The sequence below is a fragment of the Polistes dominula genome, unplaced genomic scaffold, assembly GCF_049000335.1.
Source record: "Polistes dominula isolate Pdom_NZ unplaced genomic scaffold, Pdom_raw_medaka contig_281, whole genome shotgun sequence".
NCBI classification, from domain to species: domain Eukaryota; kingdom Metazoa; phylum Arthropoda; class Insecta; order Hymenoptera; family Vespidae; genus Polistes; species Polistes dominula.
The window spans coordinates 100,806-122,040 of record NW_028301067.1 but is presented as its reverse complement, the minus strand read 5'-3'; the positions used below and the strand labels follow the sequence as shown (position 1 = coordinate 122,040).

Here is a 21,235-nt window from a genome sequence, read left to right as displayed (position 1 = left end):
GCGCAGCTAACCTTGGCGTCCCTCGGCTTCTTTCGGTTTCCCGATACACCGAAACGTAACATTTCGTTGTGTGCAAAGCGTGCTGGCCTCGAGAGAAGGGGTAGATATGTTTTACGATCTGGCTTCACTGATCGTGTTTATAGATATCAAAGATAACACTTTGGTTATCTTGATCGGAACACGCCTGGCGGTGGAAATCGATACTTGACGAGCAGAGCAGCCACACATAACTTGCTGGTGGCGCAGTCTTTTGTCAAATGGTGGAAACTTAAATGTACTCCCAATAGAATTTGAAATATTTATTTATACCTACTGTTGTCATTACCTTTGATTTTTATACAAGAAATACTTAAATATAACTCTAAGCAATGGCAGTAGATGTCGATAACAGTATTCTTATTCGAAGTACAGAGATTTAATTTTTCAATTTTTTGTTTGTTAAGTTCGTTATTATTGATAATTTTAGAAAACAACTTAAATTAATTAAAGTAGGATAATAATTTCTTTTCATTATTGAAAATTTATATTGCAATGCTCGTTTGTGTTAGATATTTGTATGAATTTATTTTAAATTAAGTTACATTTAAAAAAATTATTGTTTATTATTATTATTATAAGAAGAAGAAATATTTTGCTAACTATAATAAATGAAATATGTAAATTTCTTAGAACTTATGTGTATATCAATTTTATAATTTTAATGATAATCAAGTTATTGCGAATGTCTAATACTTAATGTAATATATGATGAACTTGATTAAACATGAATTTTATCATAGTTTTTATTTAAAATTGTGAAAGATAATTTGTTCAATCTGTGATATTTTGTAGCTTTACAAGAAAATAAAAAATGGCTAGTACATCCAGTGATCAAAGTATTATTGCTCAGAAGACTTGGGAAATGTCAAATGAAGTTGAAACAATCAGTGCTAGTGATGAAATTTACAAATTTGATAAACAACGAAACCAAGAGATATTGTGTATTAAGCCATGGGAAAAAAAGTAGGTCTAATATAAATATATAAACGTTTCCATAAGTTTAACATTATGCTAAATATAGAAATAGTTAAGTATAGAAATCTTATTTTATTTTTCTAATGCATTGGATTTGTTCAATATAGTCCTCATTTTTTCAAAGATATTAAAATCTCAGCATTAGCTTTGTTAAAAATGCTAATGCACGCACGTTCTGGTAAGAAAAACGAAGTAATGGGTGTTCTGATTGGAAAAGTACTAGGAAATGTAATGATTGTTATGAATTCTTTTGCATTACCTGTTGAAGGGACAGAAACAAGGGTTAATGCGCAAGCTCAAGCATATGAATATATGGCTGTATATATGGATTATATAAAACGGGTAAAATGGAAAAAAAGATCATTTTGTTTCTTGCATAATGTCATAGTATTTTGTTTAATGTAATAAAATATCCATTTAGGTTGACAGATTAGAGAACGTTATTGGCTGGTATCATAGTCATCCAGGTTATGGATGTTGGTTATCTGGTATTGATGTGGCTACACAACTTATGAATCAGAATTATCAAGATCCATTTGTCGCTATTGTAATTGATCCTGTGCAAACTATTTCTGCGGGTAAAGTTTGCTTAGGAGCATTTAGAACTTATCCAAAAGTGCGTATCAAAAGTTATATAGAAATATGATTCTAATACATCTTATACAGTTGCATGCAAAATTATCCGACCAAACATAATTTAATCATTTAGTGTGGTTTACTAAATGCAGAATGAAAACTCAAATATATTATTGTAAAGCGTTTTTATTATGCCATCGAAATATGTCATTTAAATATTGTTTATAACTATTAACAATTATTTGTTACAAGTATGACAATTTCTGGTTTTTCATAAATATCCGTTCATGTTCTATAAAGGTATTATTAATCAAGGTAAAATGTAATTTACTTCGCTATGTTCACGTTATCAGTCGCAAATGTATGTAAACATTGAGTTTGTTGTCTTTTCTGTATTGTACGATCAGTAACACTTTGTCAAAATGCCGAAACGCACGTCTCTTTAAACATTCCTAAATTAATTATAAAAATTACACGATGAAGGAAAAGTCTTCCGTGAAATATCAACAATTATGGCTATCGGAAAATCGACTGTTAACAATATTATTATTAAATTTAAGGCAACGGGTTCTTTAGAAACTAAACGCAATCCTGGGCGACCAAGAAAAATAACTAATCGTGTTGATAGAGTAATTAAAAGAAAGGTTTATCTCAGACGTAACAAAAATTGCTGCAATCAATGCACGCTAGTTACGCGAAGATAATTTTGCTGACATTAGTAAAAGTACTGTGTAACGAAGGTTGAAAGAAGTGGGATTTTTCGGTCCCACTATTGTTGTTAAAAAACCACTTATCAGTTAGAAAAATAAGAAGGACAGATTGGAATTCGCAAAAAGACATCAGCACTGGACTATTGAAGATTGGAAAAAAGTGATCTTTTTGGATGAAACTAAAATTAATGGGTTTGAAAACGATGGGAGAAGATATGTTCGACGACCAAAAGGTACTAGATATGATTCAAGATATCAAATTACCCACTGTAAAACACGGTGAAAAAGTAGCATTATGCTATGGGGTGCATTTTCTTGGAAAGGCGTTGACCCAATCTTTAAAATTGAAGACACAATGGACTCTATTAAATATAGAGATATCATATTAGATATGTAATTCTGCCTTATGCACGTCAAAACGTGCCACGAGGATGGATATTTCAGCAGGATAATGAGACAAAACATCAATTAAAGCTCCTTCAACAGTTTTTTCCCAGAAAAAAGTCCGAGTTTTAGAGTAGCCAAGTCAATCTCCGAACTTAAATCCCATAGAGCATTAATGGCAAGAGCTAAAACTAAAATTAGGGTCTAAAACATGTGCGAATAAAGCTGATTATTTGTGGGGAAAAAGTTCAAGAAGAGTGGAAAAATATCTGTCAAGATAAAATCATTAAACAGATTGAATCGATGCCTCACCGATGTGCTGCTGTGATAGCTACAAAGGATATGGCTACCAAATATTGATGAAAATTTAACATTTATTTCTTATATTTATTTTTTATTACTATTTCTGATTATTTTTTCTTCAGTTTTTTCTATACATAGTGCGAAATTTGTGCTTTGCCAGTTATTTATGAAAAACCAAAAATTATTATTCTTGTTATAAATAATTATAAATTGTTATATATAATTTTCTAATTACATGGTTTTATAACAAAATAAAAATACTTTACGATGATAAATTTGTATTTGCATTTTGCACCCTTTATATATTACATAATCAAAAAGTGATGTTTGGCCGGATAATTTTGCATGCAACTGTATATACTTACGTATATATATATATATATATATATATATATATATATATATATATATATATACTTATCTTAAAATAACTTTTTTTAATTTATAAGATTATAAAAATCCTAATAAGGAGAAATCAGAATATCAAACAATACCTTTAGAAAAAATCGAAGATTTTGGTGTACATTGTAATCAATATTATTCTTTAGAAATATCATATTTTATATCATCATTAGATAGAAAATTGTTAGATTCTTTATGGAATAAATATTGGGTGAGCGTTCTTAGTTCTCCCAGTCTATTAACAAATACAGATTATATTACAGGATAAATATTGGATTTATCTAATAAATTAGAAGAAGCTGAAGTGACAGTAAAAAGAACGAGTAGAGGTGATAATTCAGCAACAAATCTTACACAAGCAGCACGTGATAGCTCTAAAACTACAATTGAAATTATACATGGTTTAATGACGCAAATGATTAAAGAAAGATTATTTAATCAAGTTGGAGCGAATAAGATAGATTATGATTAAATTACTTATTCACATTCATCATAAGTTAATTTTAAGTGAAAAGAGAGAGCCAAATATAAATGCATTTGCAATACAAGCAATGAAATTTATACTGTTTTTCTATTTTAAGTTGCAATTTTTCATATTTTGTTAAGATATAAATGTATATGCTTACAAGACTGAATACTCAAAAAAAAACCTGGTGTATCCAAAATTTCTAATATTTTCACATTTTTTATCTGTTCGAAAGTATGTACATAGTGTAAAGTTTTAACTCAAGCTTTATATATCACCGTAATGACCGGATTCATCCGGATCTCTCGGTTTTAATCTTTCAATATTCTAATTGCTGTAAAGCGCTTTTGTGCTTTTGTACTTCACAAGTGAAAAAATTAATATTTGGAATGTAGAAATATCACATGTGCTCTTCTATGAGAACGTTACAGTTTTCATTTTTATTATGAAATATACATAATATACTTTTAGTAGGTCACTGAAACGATCACTGTTTGCAAAAATATTAAAATTCTCGGAATAAAGCATTTTTTTGAATTATTTTCTTTGAGAATAAGTAAAATAAAGTAATATTCTCTTAGAGGTAAGACGAAATGCAATTTATATTAATTTTTAATGAATTTATGCATTTTTTATAAATATATATTTTTTATGCCGATTATTCAATTTTCCATTGAAATAACAATTAGTAACCTACTTCAAAAGTTTTTCTTAATAGACACTTTCATTTGAAAAATGTTAGTAGGAAATGAAAAAATTATTCAAAGATTCAATACTATTAATATTTGGAAGATTCAAAAAAAAAAAGATTGTTTGTGTAAATTGAATTTTGCTAATGTAGCAAGCATTACAGAAGCAATCTTTTGTAATAATAATTTTGTTGTAATATAATATATTGTGTATATAAATACATAAATGCAGACAAGCTTTATTACTCATGAAAACGAATATTTATTGCTTTAAAATTCGAAAAATAAAATTACTTTTAAGTAGACATAGTTTACAAAATAGCTGCAGTATATTTATATTAATAACATCTATTATTTTTGATCAAATTTTAAAAACTATTAATATTAAATAAATTAGTAAAACATAGAACTATGCACGATGGCGGCGCGTGCAGGAAAATCTAATAACATTATTTCTTTGTAAATTTCCACTGCTATTTTATCGTACACATGTATAAAAATTCATTGTATGTTATATATATATTAGGGTGGGTTAAAAAAATGACTTATTTTTTTTTTCGAGTGCCACGAAAAAATGGGTTCCTAGACACCTTACAAGAATTCTCACCCAATATAAGCTCTTAATTTTATTAGGAAGATCCTCCGCATCGCAGTTTTTTATTTTTTTTCAGTCCAATAGATTAAAATTCATACCTCATTATTTATTAATTGTACAGAAAAATGTTTAAAACAAATTTTGTAGGAAATTAAATGCTCTACAAAAAAGGTTTCTTATATTTTTTCCGTAAACCTCACCATTTAAATGATATTTAAGATTTAAATTTGATGATTTTTAGACAAATCTCATTGTTGCTTATGCATTTTATAACTCGACAATTTTGAAGATAGTTTGATAGTTGTATTATCTACAAAAGTACATATTCAATTTTTAATTGAATGTAAACTTTTAATTTTATAAACAACTTTCTACATTTTTTGTCGTAGAAAAGTCGATTGTTTTATTCAAAGTTGCGTCATTTTCACAAAATTTGACTTAGACAAAAATCCGTATGTACTTCTCAAGATAATAGTACATATATTAAGAATTTTTTTTGTTTTTTATTCTAGGTCTCATAGTTGTCCAGGTATGAGACCGCCCATTTTAGTAAAAAAAAAAAAAAACAGGGTTTTGTTCAGCCACGAATACCGACTATGCCATTTTCTATCTAAAATCAATACAAATATTTGTGTACATAGCTCAATATATGATGAACCAACCCTCAAAAAAGAAATTCTATTCCTCATTTAGTTTTCGCAAAAAAAATTCCCAAAAAAGGCTTTTTTCGGGCTCTATAATGGTGTTATCCCTTAAATCGAATTTAAATCAATTATACAAAATTAAGTAATCTATACAATGAGAGAATAATGTATTCGCAATTTGAATGACATCATATTTTCATGTTTGATATTATTTCAAATAAAAAAATTCTTTGCAAAATATTCTAAGCCTGTTGAAATAGATAACAACTGTTTTACGTACGATTCATGAGGGTACACTCACGGTCAACATGCGCAAATGCAAAGAAAAATCCAGGGTTGAAATCCACCTTTTCCATATTTCAACCCTTGATTTTTCTCCGTTGTTGCATGATTTTTGTACGGTGTTGCGAAATAATCAATTAGAATAGGTATTGAAATTGTATGAAACCGACGCCGTTCAAAATCAAATGATGAAATAGACCCGGGGTTTTTTCAGAAAATCAAAAATTTTTTCCGACTTTGTGGCTTACTATTTTATAACGGCACTACGTGTTTTTTCATTATTTTTGATGGATCTATAGGTGGTAAGAATGCCGTACAAAATCATTTGATAAAAAAGCACTTGGTTATTTTGTGTTTTTTAAGTGCTTGTCGACGAAATATTTTTCATTTCGTTTATTCGTTTTTCGTTTATTCCATTTCTACTGCTAATTGAGTAAAGACGTGCTTCCAACTTATCATATAAAATAAAAAGAAAATAGTTTTATAAGAAAGTGTAATTTTTTAATATCCCCTATAACTCAACAGGTTTTGGGCCCAGATCACGCTGTGCATTAATTGTGTTTAAGGTTTGTGTGTTGTTCATTTTAGATTTACTTATATATATAATTAGTGAAAATAGATATGTCTAAAGACAGAAGAAACATACCGCAGTTTGACGGTACAAGATACAGTGCGTGGAAACATAGAGGGAGAAATCTATTGCAAGAACTCGATGTGTTGAAAGTGGTTGACGAAGAACCTCCGTCATTAGCTACTACGGGTTGGTCTAAAGCTGAACGTATTGTCAAAAGTACAATTGTACAATATCTAGCGGATACTCTTCTCAAGTATGATACAAGTGGTAGTACAGCGAAGTCCATCTTGGCAAGTTTAGACGCAATTTATGAAAGCCAAAGTACGGCCACCGAATTGTCTATTAGAAAGAGGTTATTAAGTATAAAAATGAGATAGACACACAATTACAGAAGCATTTCGAAACATTTGACGAATTAATAAATGAACTATCGGCTGCAGGTGTTACCGTGAGGGAGAATGAGGTAGTCTCACTTCTTTTGTCAAGTTTATCCGAGACGTATAGTACAGTGTTGGTTGTCATCAAAACGATGATGACAGAAACCAACGTTGCCCTGGACATTGAGAAAAAGAAACTGCTTGACCGTGAGAAAAAAATTAATAGCAAGAGAATGGACACCAGTACAAAGGTGTTGCAAGTTGAGACTCCCGTAACAAGAAATTCTAAGTGAAATCATTTTAACAACGTAAGGTTCGAAGGAGGCAGCTATAGAAGTCAAAATCAGAAAAGGGCAGGTTTTAAGCAGAACAGAAATTCATTTGATGAGAAGTGTCACTAGTGTGGAAGCAAAGGACATAGAATGAAAGATTGTTTCTACTACAAGAAAAACCAACAATTTAAAATGACGCAGAGGAATAAAAATGTGCGTACTGCTCAGACGACAAGAAAGACAACAGATGAGCATATATCTGGATTTGCCTTTATGACTGGGGAGTATCAAGTCACCCGGAAAAAAAACTAGTTTTCATCCTCGATTCTGGTTCGTCGGATCATTTTGTGAACGATGATAGCGTGTTCTCAATTGCGGTCGAATTACATTCTCCCATTAAAGTTTTGGTAGCGAAGAATGGGGAATTCGTCACGGCCACCAGGAAGGGACAGATACACATGACGATTAACATGGGTTCAAGTGGAGTCCTCGAAGACGTATTATACTGCCCGGACGTACCATACAACTGACTGTCCGTGAGGAAAATGCAGGAGAAAAGGATGAGTATCATCTTCGATGAGAACGGCGTGGTAATCGCTAAAAATGGTAAAACGGTGATTTGTGGTAAGCCTTCAAACAATCTAATATCTATAGAATTAGATGTTGCAAAAAAGGTAAATTTAATTAACACTCAAGTAAGTAACAGTAAAAATGATAGTTATGAATTATGGCACAAGCGTTTAGGGCATATTGGAAAAACAAAATTTTTACAGTGGAAAAATAAGCAAATGATTCAGGATATGACTCACTTAGAAAAGGTCATCCCGGATGATCAGTTATGTGAAGCTTATTTTTACAGTAAACAAGCACGATTACCATTCAATAAGGAAAAAGATAAGTGTCATATTACACGACCATTGCTTATGGTTCATACAGACATTTGTGGTCCAATCACTCCTTCTGTGGTCAATAACAAAAATTATTTTATAACATTCATTGACGAATATACGCATTATGGCGTAACTTATTTATTAGAGCATAAGTCCGATGTTTACATATTTTTCAAAGATTACGTTGCAAAGAGTGAGGCTCGGTTTAATTTAAAGTTAGTCAATTTGTATTGTGATAATGGTAGAGAATATCTATCAAATGAAATGAAAGATTATTGCGTTCAAAAGGAAATAAGTTACCATTGCAGAACGCATAAATAGAACTATAACCGAAAAAGCACGGGTTATGATAAATAGTGCTGATCAAGAAAAGGAATTTTTGAGAAAAGCAGTCTTAACTGCAATTTATTCAATTAATTTAATTCTAACGCGGGCCCTTACAATAAATACAACTCCGTTTGAATTATGGCATAATAAAAGTCCGTGCTTAAAATATCTGAAGGTATTTGGTTTCACAGTCTATGTGCATAATAAAATTAGAATGTCTAAATTCGATGAAAATTCTTACAAAGCTATATTAGTAGGATTTGTATCGAATGGATATAAAATTTGGAATGTTAAGTATAGAAAATTTGAAATAGTAAGGGATGTAATAGTAAATGGAATCAATTACTTGAACTTTCGACCGGTGCTGAAAGAAGTGAATTCGGAAGGAGATTCACATGAAACTGATGCGTCAAGTGTGATGCCCAAATCAGTAGAAATGAGAGGTGAGATAAATAAATCTGATAGTGAGAAATCAGATGTATGTAAAAGAAATAAATCTGATAGTAAGAAATCAGATATGGTAAGGTCGAGAAAGAAAGTAATAGTAGATCCCATAAAAAGTAAAATTATACCTGAAACAGATATAGCTGTAGAACCGAAATCTAAGGATATTAAAGAGAGGAAATCTAATGATAGTATAGGACCCAGAAGGAGTGGTAGGATTAAACAACGATCTCCTATCTCGTATGATGAAATGGAGAATGACAATTTATGAATGACGATTATCTGTTGACTACACAATCTATAATTTATTCAATTCCCATGTCATTTGAAGAACTAAAGACGAGAAATGATAAAGCAAAATGGGAACAAGCTATTACAGATGAAATAAATTCATTTATTATGAGCAAAACTTGGAATTTGGTATCGAAGCCAAAAGATATGAACGTTGTCGATTGCAAGTGGGTATTTGCAGGTAAAAATGATGAATTTGGGAATCAAATTAAATCCAAGGCTAGACTCGTTGCTCAAGGTTTTAGTAAAAAATATTTGATAGATTATAATGAAACTTTTGCACCAGTTGCTAGGATTTCAAGTTTTTGATTCCTTGCTTTTGCAAATAATCCTGGTTTATTAGTTCATCATATGGATGTGAAAACCGCATTTTTGAACGATGTGTTAAAAGAGGAAATTTACATGAGGATTCCTAAGGGCGTAAAAAGCAATAGTAATCAATTGAATAAAGCTTTATATGGTTTAAAACAATCTGCTAGATGTTGATTCGAGATGTTTGATAAAGTCCTTTTAGAAAAAGAATTCTGAAATTTGTCAGTAGATCGTTGCATTTATATTTTGGATAAAAAGAATATATGTATTGGAGAATATATATGTGGTACTATATGTGGATGATCTTTTAATTGTGACTGCTGGGATGGAGAAAATGATTGCTTTTAAGAGCTATCTAATGAATATGTTTTGCATGACAGACTTAAATGAAATTAAATTATTTTTAGGAATTATAGTTAAGAGAATCAAAGGAAAAATAACATTAGATCAGAGTTCATATATCGAAACTATTCTTCAAAGGTTTTATATGCAAGATTACAAGCCCGTTAGTACGCCTCTTCCTACTATATTAGATCATTTAGCTTTGAATTCGGATGAAAAATATGATGCACCCTGCCAAAATTTAATTGGATGTTTGATGTACGTAATGGTTTGTACCAGACCCGATTTGAGTATTGCTATGAATATCCTGAGTCGGTATTCAAATAAAAGTAACAGAGAACTTTGGCCAAACCTTAAAAGAGTTCTCAGATATCTTAAAGCATCAGCTGATATTAAATTAACTTACACTTGAACCGACTATAAGAACATATTGAGTAGTTATGTCGATTCTGATTGGGGATGTAGTGAACAAACGGATCGAAAAAGTTCAACTGGATATTTATTTAAGTTATACGAACAATGTCCCATCAGTTGAAATACGAAAAGACAAGCATCGGTAGCTACTTTGTCTACAGAGGCAGAATATATGGCTCTCTTCGAAGCCGTGAAAGAGGCACTCTTGATAAAATCATTGGCTTTTAGTATTAATATAATTATTTCCGAACCGATTGTAATATACGAGGATAACATGGACTGCATTAGTATAGCAAATAATCAAAGCAATCACAGACGATCGAAGCATATAGATATCAAGTACCATTTCACAAGAGAACAAGTTAAAAAAGGTGTAATAAAACTCGAATTTATTCCTACAGGTAACCAAGTAGCAGACACTTTAAGTAAGCCATTGCCAGTAGTCAAATTTCTGGAATTCAGAGATGGAATGGGACTGAAATAGTTATATGGATAACAGACTTAAAATCATTTACTATGTATTCATTTATTGTTTTAAGTGGTCTGGGTGAGTTTTTTTTCTGGGTTTCCCACCCCTTAGTAATGAATATTGGATAATATGTACTTGTTCCCAGAAGTAGAGTCAAACTTAGTGGATGTTTCGTCTTTACTTTGATCAATTAATTATTGATAGTATAATCTTATTTAAAATGACATAAAAGCAATTTAATGTAAAGATTTAATCGATTAAATTTTGAGGGGGCGTGTTGAATTCTACGCAGTATTCGTTATTCTGCGTTTATGATACCATATCTACAAAATATAATGGATACATTTATGAATATAAATAATATCCAATATCCGGTTTGGGACACAGAGTGTTTTGTTCTATCAATGGGCGGTCCTTCTTAATATTTACTTTTTTTATCCCTACCAAGGAGCAGCTGCATCCGAAGTGCTTGGCGACGAAACATTTTTCTTTTTGCTTATTCGTTATTCATTTATTCTTTTTCTACTCCTGATTGTGTAAAGACGTGCTTCCATCTTATAATATAAAATATAAAGGAAATTGTGATATAAGAAAGAGTATTTTTAATATCTCCTATAACTCAATAAGAACACTGTTAAATACAAATGCAGCTGACAAATTTCATTCAAAAGCAAGTAAATTACTGCCACATTTTAAGTCGCATATAAGAAAATTATTAATATCTATTATTAATTGTAATACATGCGTATTTAAGAAACTTATTCTAATTCTTCAATGGGAGGGGAGAAAAGGGATAGATTCTGGACAGCAAAAGGGGTCATGTAGAAGTGCCCAATGAGTCCGATACTCTTCAACATATTTACAGCAGATTTATACGAGGAATTGATGAAAGGGAAGTGGGGTGGTGTAAGGGTAAGAGAGAAGAGGATACTCTCATTCGCATACGCGAATGATATGGTTTTGTTTGCGGAAAAAGAATAAGAAATGGAAAGCATGCTGAGAAAGATGGAGGAGTATTGTAATAGGAAAAAGTTAGAGGTGAATGTGGAGAAAACAAAGACACTAAGATTTAGGAGAGGAGGGGGAAAAATAGAGAGATAGACTGGAATTGGAAAGGAAAGAGGATAGAAGAGGTGACGGAGTTCAGGTATTTGGGCTATATTTTCAGAAAGAATGGAGGACAGGAAGCGCACTTAAGGAATAGAGTAAAGAAAGCAGGGGCAGTAATGAGGCAAGTATGGGGCCCCCCCTTCCCCCCCCCCACCTGTAGGTAAACCCAGCCGCCCACTCACGGAGGCCCCATCCCCCAGGTGTGACCACGGGGGGTAATATATTCCTTCGCCCCGTTATATAACATCCGTTTCCCCCCACAAAATTTTTTCCCTCCCCCCCCCCTTTCCCCTCACCCACCGGTTTTGGGTTCTCTGGATTAGGGAGAAGAATATTCAGCAAGGATTGGGGGAGGAAGATATGGCTTTTCGACACGCTGGTGTAGACGGTGTTAAGTTACGGAGCGGAGATATAGGGGTGCGAGGAGAGGAAAGAGATCAAGAGAGTACAGGAAAGGTACATGAGATAGACACTGGAAGTAGATTGGAGGACACCAGGGTAAATGATAAGAGAAGAAGGAAAAAGAGATTAACTGGGAACAAGAGCAGCGAAAAGAGTTTGGAAGTATGAGAAGAAGCTAAGGAGAGGAGAAGGAAGTGAGCTGGCGAGAGAATGCTGAAAGGAGGCGCGGAAGAGAGAAAAGGGGGGAGAAGCTGAGATGGAGAAGAGGAAATGGGAAGAAGGGAGGAAAAGGTTTAAAGAGAGGATAGTGCAGGACAGGGAGGAGGTTGTTAAGAGTTCGGAAGAGATTGAAAAAGAGGTAAGAAGGCGGCAGGAGGACGAAAGGTGGATAAAAGGTACAAAGCTCCAGATATAATAAATGGTACAGGCTAGTGATAGCGGAGGAGTTAACAAAAAATTGGGAAAGCAAGTGGAGTGAAGAGAGGAAGAGAAGAGTCGTGAGATTAAGATTAATAAATGAGATGAGGGAAGGGTGATACTGGGAGGAGGAGAAAAGGAAACGCTGCAGGGTGTGCGGGTCGGAGAGAGAGACGTGTAAGAATTTGTGGGAAGGTTGCATTAGAACGATAGGTGAGGAGGACAGGAGAGGAATAGAAGAAAAGATAAAAGAGATTATGGATCAGAGTGGAATAAGGGAAGATTGGATGAAGAGGATTGAGAGTATAAGAGAGGGAAAGGAGGAACAAGGTCTGGAGATATGGTGATAAAAGCGGGGTTGCGGGACGAGTGGAGGGAAAAAGGAGGAAAGGAGAAGCAGAGAAGAGAGTAGGTTTCCAAAATTGGAATAAGAACGCAAAAGAAGTCATTTTTTAGCAAGTAAAACAACCCTAAAAGTCAGAAAAAAATAACTAAAAAATGGTTTAAGGTTTAAGGATTTACTTTTTTAGGAACACCCCATAGTCTGTTGATCTGAAACCAATAGAACACCTATGGAGTTTACTGAAAAAAGCAGTTGTCAATTTCGATCATAATTCAAGATGTATTATTGAATTGTGGTCAAAAGTAAAAGTCGCTAGGAAAAAAATTAAGCCTGAACAGTGCAAAAATTGAGTAAATAGCATGCCAAGAAGCAAGAAAGCCGTATTGAAAGCTAAAAGAGGGTATACGAGTTACTCAAATTTTGTTTTCGCAGATACAAAAAATTGATAAAATCAAAGATTTGTTAATTTTCTTTAATTTTGCTTAAATTATGCAACATATTTAAATTATTTTGCTACATTGTGACTTACGAAAGCTATGAAAATACTAAAAACTATGAGAACATTTGATCAATTGTTCAAGTCACTGTATATAAAGATTGAATACATACTAAATGTTTGAAAGTAACTGTTTAATTCAAATATTCAAAAGACAAATAGACATTGTTTCTATAATTTAGTTTATTCATATTCAAACTGTTGTTTATGTTTAGATCAAATATAAATACAAGAAATAGGATATTTTTGTTCAAATAAATTATATTCAGATTACAGGATTTATAGGTACAATATAATTTTAACATCAATATAATTGCATTTATATCGTAAAAAGTGCAAATAATTCATAATTTTATTGTACTATTAATTTATTTTAACAAATTTCACATTATAAGCGTTGATGTATTTTTATGTTCTTTATTATTGAAAGACTGAAAATAAATTTGAATAACAAGAGATTTTGTATCCTATTACAGATTGTAATGGTTATTTTCTTTTAGTTACAAAAGTAAAAATTCATTTTACACACATATTTATATTTCTTCTCTCTATATATATATATATTTCTTATTTAATTTTATCCTTATTAGTGGAATATATTTTGACATTAGTAACTAAAAATATACAATTTCAAGATAACAAACATAAAACAAAACATAAAAAAAAAAACGTTGACCATTAACGATAAATCATATAATTTAACTAAAATTAACTATTTCTCTCATTTTAATTAAATAAATGTATTGTTTATTTAATTTATAATTTTTAAATATGAGAATCAGCAGTCATAAAATTTATATTTTATATACGTCAAAATAATATAAAATTGAATAAAAAATCACAATTAATTAAATATACAATATTTGATGGAAAATATTATCTAGACAATGCTTTAGTTTTTACACAGGCAATCGAAAAAAATGAAAACTAACCAATCAGCTTGCAGAGTTTAGGCGTTATTTTTATAATGACAGCATTCTAAGAAACATTGAGATCGTTTAAAAGAAAATAACGGTTCAATCCAGTTTGAACGGGTCGTAAATGCAGTTGTTTCACTTACTCGTGAATATTTTTATTGCACATTATTGACAACTTATTTAGTTCTTCTTAGATATTTATTATAATACTTTTTTATTTTATAGAGTAGTCCCGTTTCAGTCTGGACTTCGAATATGGAATGTAGCGAAATGCTGATATTCCCAAGGTTTCGAAGTAAGCGCCAAATCATTTTCGCTGTCTTATAGTTACTATATGATCGTTGTCCTACCCTTTTTTGCTCCTTTATTCTATTTTGTCAACAACGGTGACCAATGAACGATTTTTAGCTGATACTCTCCTCTTAAATGGGTCACTGAAAATAATTTCCGGCTTATAATCGGGTTTTCCTTTCCAAATTCGCTCTGCTGCCGGCAAGATTAATGCTGGAGAAAAAGTCACGTTTACGTGACAGCGGCTGGTAAAGTGTTAAGATTATATACTGTTCTTGAAGCTGTTCACATATGAAAATAGAAATGAAAGATATAAATACGCCGTTATATAAGCTTATTCATGTATTAGGGGAACCAAAAAGTAATTAACATTTTTTTTGCTGGCGAAATTAATATTATACTGAATAATAATTTCCATTACATTTTACAACACAACGCCAGAGATTAGGAAATCGTAAGATTTCACGTTGAAGAACGATTACTGATAGTTCATTGAAAACCTTTTCCAAACAGGTTTTCATCTCTCTAACATTGTTAAAGGTTTGATCTCTTAATCTACGTTCTAACGAATTGAAAATGTAATTCGATATGCAGAGATCTAATGAATAGGGTGGATGAGGTAAAAGTTCCAATCCAAGCTCCGTTATTTTGTTCTGAACTACATCTGCATCGTTTCGCCTTGTGTTATCTTGATGAAGGATCCTGTTTTTTCCATTGACCAAAACAGATCCTTTTTTTACTAACTCATGCTTCATTCGTTCCAGTTGTTCGCAATACATTATAGTTGTAACGGTCTGACCAGGCTCAAGCAATTCATAGTGTATGATTCCAAGAGTATCCCACCACATACAAAAAAGTCTCTTCTGTATTGTTCGTGATTGTTCAGGTGTCGAAACAGATGCTTCTCCCAAAGAAAGCAATTGTTTTTCTTGTACAGAATATTTGATTACTACCCACTTCTCATCTCCAATAATCAGTCGATGCAAAACGGATCGGCTTCTTGCCGAGACAAAAGAGACGCGCAGATGGTACGCCGTTGAAAGAGCACCGTCTCCATCAATTCTCCAGGAACCCACATTTCGTTCCTCCACACCCTTTCTATGCGCTTAAGATAACTTCTAATTGTGTTCTCTGTAAGGTTCATTTTTAATGATAATTCCGCAACTGTTTGAAAAGGATTTGAATCGATCAACTCCTTCAATAACTCCAACCTATCATATTTTTTTATTTGTGGGGCATCTTCAAGATTTCTATCTCCATATCGAAACTTGCGAAACCATGCATAACACTTCCATATTGTCAAAACATTCCCATAAGTGTCGTTAATTTGGTTCACTGCTTCGAAACAGTCCATTCCTTCATCGAACAAATATAGCATATATTGACGTAAGTTTACTTCTTCTATTGTTTGCTTTGACATAATTTCTCCTTGGTAAAACAAGAATTTGTTAACTGAAAAATAAAAGTTACAGCCAAGATTTAACGTAATAACAAATTGTTCGTGTTTCCAGGACCGTGTCTCGACACAAACCAAATTGAAATGAGTTCATCGAAGAAATTTTGATTACAGTTGATCCTTCTAATACATGTAAATACAAAGATAGGATTGAGTAAACGTACTCCTGTAAATTAAAATTTTTTTTTGATAATGTTTATCAACTAAATAAATCTAGTTTAGCCTTAAACTAACTTTATTTCAAATATAAAAATTGTTAAATCTATGATATATTGTACATAAAACTAGTACGCATTATATTTGAAAAATAAACAGTAGTTTATAAAACCTGTTTGAATTGTTTTTCTAGTTTTATAACCCCTTTAAAGCAAAAACAAAATCTTAAACCCCGTCCAAAAAATATCAATTTTTTTTTTAAGTAAAAAATTCGATTTTGAACATTGTTTTTGCAAATAAATTAAAAAAATACAAAATAATGAAAATTTTTATAGCAGCATAGAATACAGCGCCGTTTGAGTTAACTCGAGCGAGGTTAACTTAAAGGTTTAAACAAACATTGTAGTTTTTTTAAAACCACTCGTTTTTTCATTTATAGTATTATCATCATGAGTGGCTAGGCTGTTTAATAAGTTTTGCGGTTCGATAAAAGAAAGCGTTGCTATTACCCTATATTTTTTTTATGTTAGTACTCTCTTCGTATGAACGAATGTGAAGTTTTATTTCAATCTGTCAATTCATTTTTTGTTTACAGGTTATTTAGTATCGACGTGTTACAGTATTTTCTTACGATGGAAAAAATCAAGTATCGTGCAGTGATTGAATTTTTATTTTTAGAAGGTTTAAAAGGAAAGGAAATTTATAAACGAATGTTAAAAGTGTATAAGGACTATTTGGCTTTAATAAGTACAGTAGAAAGATGGGTTGCTGAATTTAAGCGTGGTCGTACAAGCCTTGAAGACAATCCATGTCAAGGACTTCCAAAAACAGCAACAAAACCGGAAATCGCAGAAAAATTACAGGATATTGTATTGGAAAATCATCGAGTGACTGAAAGAGATTTAGTAGAAGCCCTAAGCATCTCATTATGCAGTGGAAGTAATATTTTGACTGAAGTATTGGGTTTCAGAAAGCTGTGTGCACAATGAGTGCCGCATTCGTTAACAATGGAACAAAATCACATTCGAATGTGACTTTCCCAGCAGCATTTAGAGCGTTTTCAAAAGGATAAAGTGGATTTTGTGCGTCCATTCATCACTATGGATAAGACTAAGGTCTATTACAATGATCCTGAATCAAAACAAGAGGCTAAAGAGTGGTTTGAATCTGGTTCTTTGGCTCCGAAACGAGTTTGTGTCCAAAAATCGGCCAAGAAGGTGTTAGAATCCGTTTATTGGGATGCGAAAGGAATTGTGTTTGTAGATTACTTGCAAACTGGTAAAGCAATAAATTTCTAATATTATAGTAACTATTGGAAAATTCTATCTAATGATTTCCAACACTCTTGGTTAAGATACTGAACAACTATATTTCAGATATAATAATATGCATTACATAAAAGAACAAAAGAAAAACTAAGAATAAGAAACGCTACGTCCACGCATTTCGGTTGACGTCCTATAACTAACCAACTGACGCACTTCGAGACGCACAGCACACAAAGGAAACAACGGAAGAACAATGTAGCGTCCACGAGTGCACCGTCACGACGCCACGCGGCACCCCCAATACTACATTAGCCTAAATATTCTTCCAATACTCCCACTTATTTAGACTAATACACCGATCCCGTGTCGTAATTTTTCAAATTGTTGCTTACTCAAGGGCTTCGTAAAAACATCTGCAAGCTGCCGTGTGGTATCGACATAATTTACAATAATATCGCCTCGTTCGAAGACTTCTCGCACAAATGATAACGAACGTCTATGTGTTTTGTTCGTTTATGATACTCAGGATTAATTGCTAGTTTAATCGCTGATTGGTTATCTACATTCATAGGTATCGCTTCACATTTTAAACCAATATCTAAACAAAATTGCTTTAACCACAAGCCTCCTGAGTACCCTTCGCAAGTGCAATATACTCCGCTTCAGTTGTTGACAATGCTACCACACGCTGCCTCTGACTAGACCATGAAACTGCCCCATTATTTAATACAAATAAAAAACCTGTCGTTGATTTACGAGTAGTTACACATCCTGCATAATCTGCATCCGTATACCCGTTTAGAATGCCATTACTCCCACTTGTTCCGTACACAATTCCATGATCTAGCGTTCCTTTCAAATACTGAAAATTCTTTTCGCAGCTTGCCAGTGTTCCCGCCCATAATTCGTTAAAAACTGATTTAATTTATTCACCGCAATTCAATACCGCCTACAGACCCTTGCTGCAAACAATAATGAACCTATAGCTTCCCGATATGGTACATCACACATTTTTACATTTTCTTGTGATGACAATGCAAACCAGGCTCAAACGGTGTCTAACTGGTTTTGCATCCTCCATTCGAAATCTTACAAGCATTCTTTTGATGTACTGTCCTGCTTTATTTTAATAGTACGATTTTTGCGGTCGCGCTCAATTTCCATACCGATAAATTGTTTTCCGTTTCCAATAGTGATTTCAAAATTTTCTTTTAATTTATCTAAAACCATTTTAACCGCTTCTTTTGATTTTGACAACACTAACCCGTCATCTACATATAAAGCTAAAATAACGTCTGCATCATTCACTTTCCCTAAAAATACACAATTATCATTTTCAGAATGATGGAAACCAAAACTCTTTAGAAAATTTGTAAATTTAGAATTCCAACACCGTGGTGACTGCTTAAGCCCATGTTCTGACCAAAAGATTCTTCAATGAAAATTCCTCTGATCATTACTTATATGCTATGAAGTGGAGAATAAAGGATTAGATTGAGGTGTAAAATAAAACACGTGGTTGAGCCAAACAAAGAAACAATGCCTTTTTTTATTGGCTCGTCAGGGAAAAGCCTTGCGGCATAAAAACCCTGGATGTTATTTAATTATAAAAATGAGAGTCCACCACGTGGTATTACCACGCGGGAAAATACCGTCGATATAAAATGTATATAATGGAAAGATCTCACCTCTCGTTCGCTTCGCTTACGTTCCTTAACTAACTTAACTTAACTCCTTTGATTTCGATATGTATTCACAGGCTTTCTATAATGGACTGTAAGAATGTCCTTTTGTACTGTCCCAGCAGGGCGTACGGACTGGGGGTAAGAAGTGGGGAGGCGAGAGGTGGGGGGTGACTAGAGGGGCGCTTCGGTAGTACTAGTAGTTGATCATCTCACAATAGTATCGATCTAGACCTTTAATCGATGAGTGGATCGCGCGAATTTTAATACTGCTAATTACCGTACGATCCTTTCGGATCGTACATACTCCCCCGTTGAGCGTGTAACGATCAATGATATTCTTAATACATGTGTTGTGTTGTGCCTTATTCTCATCGATTTACAATACTTTCGACCTAGGTCATTAATCAGTTAAGTACACCTAGTTGTATAAGTTATTGAACATTTCATTCGATTCTTATGATATAACGCTAGACGTATTCGCTGAATCGCTCAGCGTATTTTTGCTGACTTAGTCACATTCTCGAATTATCGCTGGCCAGGCGCCTTTCTTGTACGTACAAGGGAACCGTTGGGTCTTAAAGACAATAGAAGAAGTTAACAATGAATTAACAATGGACAAATAGTTGTCAATTACGCTTGACAACCGTGGACCGTCTTCACGGTAACCACTCGTACTACATCGTCTTCTCCTGGATGTACGTTCACGATCCGGCCTAACGGCCATCTCATGCAAGGTTGATTCTTGTCGATGAGAACGACGACGGTATCCCTTTCGATTTTCTCTTGGGTTGTATCCACTTTTGTCGTTTCTGCAGTTCTCGTAGATACTCAATATGCCAGCGTCGCCAGAAATCTTGTCGCACTTTCGTGATATGTTTCAGAGGACAGTCGATTGGCTGAGTTTGAACATAATCTTCCTCCGGTAATGTCGTAATAGGTCTTCCAACTAAAAAATGTGCGGGTGTTAGTGCTGTTACGTCATTCGGATCTGACGATATGGGGCATAATGGGCGTGAATTTAAAATAGCTTCGATTTCGATCGCGAAGGTAGATAGTTCTTCATACGTGAAGAGAAGTTCACCGACGACCCGTTTAAAGTGATGTTTGAAAGATTTGACCGCTGCTTCCCATAAACCGCCAAAGTGAGGTGAGAGGGGTGGATTGAAATGCCACGATATCCTATGATCTATCGCGAAATCACGGACCTTAGTTTTATATTCGTTCGATTCCATCAGGCGTATAGCTCCCTTAACTGGTTATTAGCCCCGACGAAGTTGGTTCCGTTATCAGAATAAACGTGAGTTGGAACAGCTCTTCGACCCACAAATCGCCTGAACGCGGCCAAGAAAGCATCCGTAGTCAGATCGCTGACTAATTCAATGTGTACCGCCTTTATAGTCATACAAATGAAGATACACCCGTATATTTTAACGCGACCCTTATTACGGTATTTCTTTTCCTTCGCGTAGATCGGCCCGAAAAAATCTACTCCGACATGGGAGAATGCAGTGGTTTCCTGCACTCGAGAGCCTGGTAAATCCCCCATTTTATATCGGATGCCGGATGGACGGAATCGAATGCAACGCACGCAATGACGTACGATTCTTCGCACTTGATTCTTACCGTCGAGAAGCCAAAACCGTTGTCGAAGAGCATAGAGGGTAGTCTGTATGCCAGCGTGAAAATTTTGTTCGTGGAATTTTCGGATAAGGAGATCAGTGACGTGATAATGTGAGGGCAATAATATCGGATATCTCTCATAGAAACTTAAATTCGCGTTTCGAAGTCGGCCCCCTCACTCGAATTAAGCCTTCTTCGTCGAGGATCGGATCTAACGCGGCTAGTCTTGTCTCTTGACTCCCCCCGCTGTTTCTACTCTTTCCCTTTCGGCGTGAAATTGTTCGTTTTGTACGATCT

General features: G+C 33.4%; 1 protein-coding gene and 1 pseudogene across 2 annotated transcripts; one reads left to right on the top strand and one right to left on the bottom strand.

Moving 5' to 3' along the window:
* Window positions 1–399: 399 nt before the first annotated feature.
* On the top strand, window positions 400–5,267 carry LOC149031358 (COP9 signalosome complex subunit 5-like; annotated as a pseudogene). The gene is made up of 5 exons (XR_016177840.1): window positions 400–488; window positions 832–1,002; window positions 1,122–1,356; window positions 1,436–1,634; window positions 3,437–5,267. The product of XR_016177840.1 is annotated as a COP9 signalosome complex subunit 5-like (transcript).
* A 14,776-nt stretch (window positions 5,268–20,043) lies between these two features.
* On the bottom strand, window positions 20,044–20,550 carry LOC149031357 (uncharacterized). The gene has a single exon (XM_089176264.1). The coding sequence runs from the start codon at window positions 20,548–20,550 to the stop codon at window positions 20,044–20,046; it is 507 nt and encodes a 168-aa protein (XP_089032390.1).
* Window positions 20,551–21,235: the final 685 nt, after the last annotated feature.

Coding starts and splice junctions, on each gene's coding strand:
- LOC149031357 (XM_089176264.1), bottom strand. CDS start 20,550: ATGGAATCGAACGAATATAAAACTAAGGTCCGTGATTTCGCGATAGAT.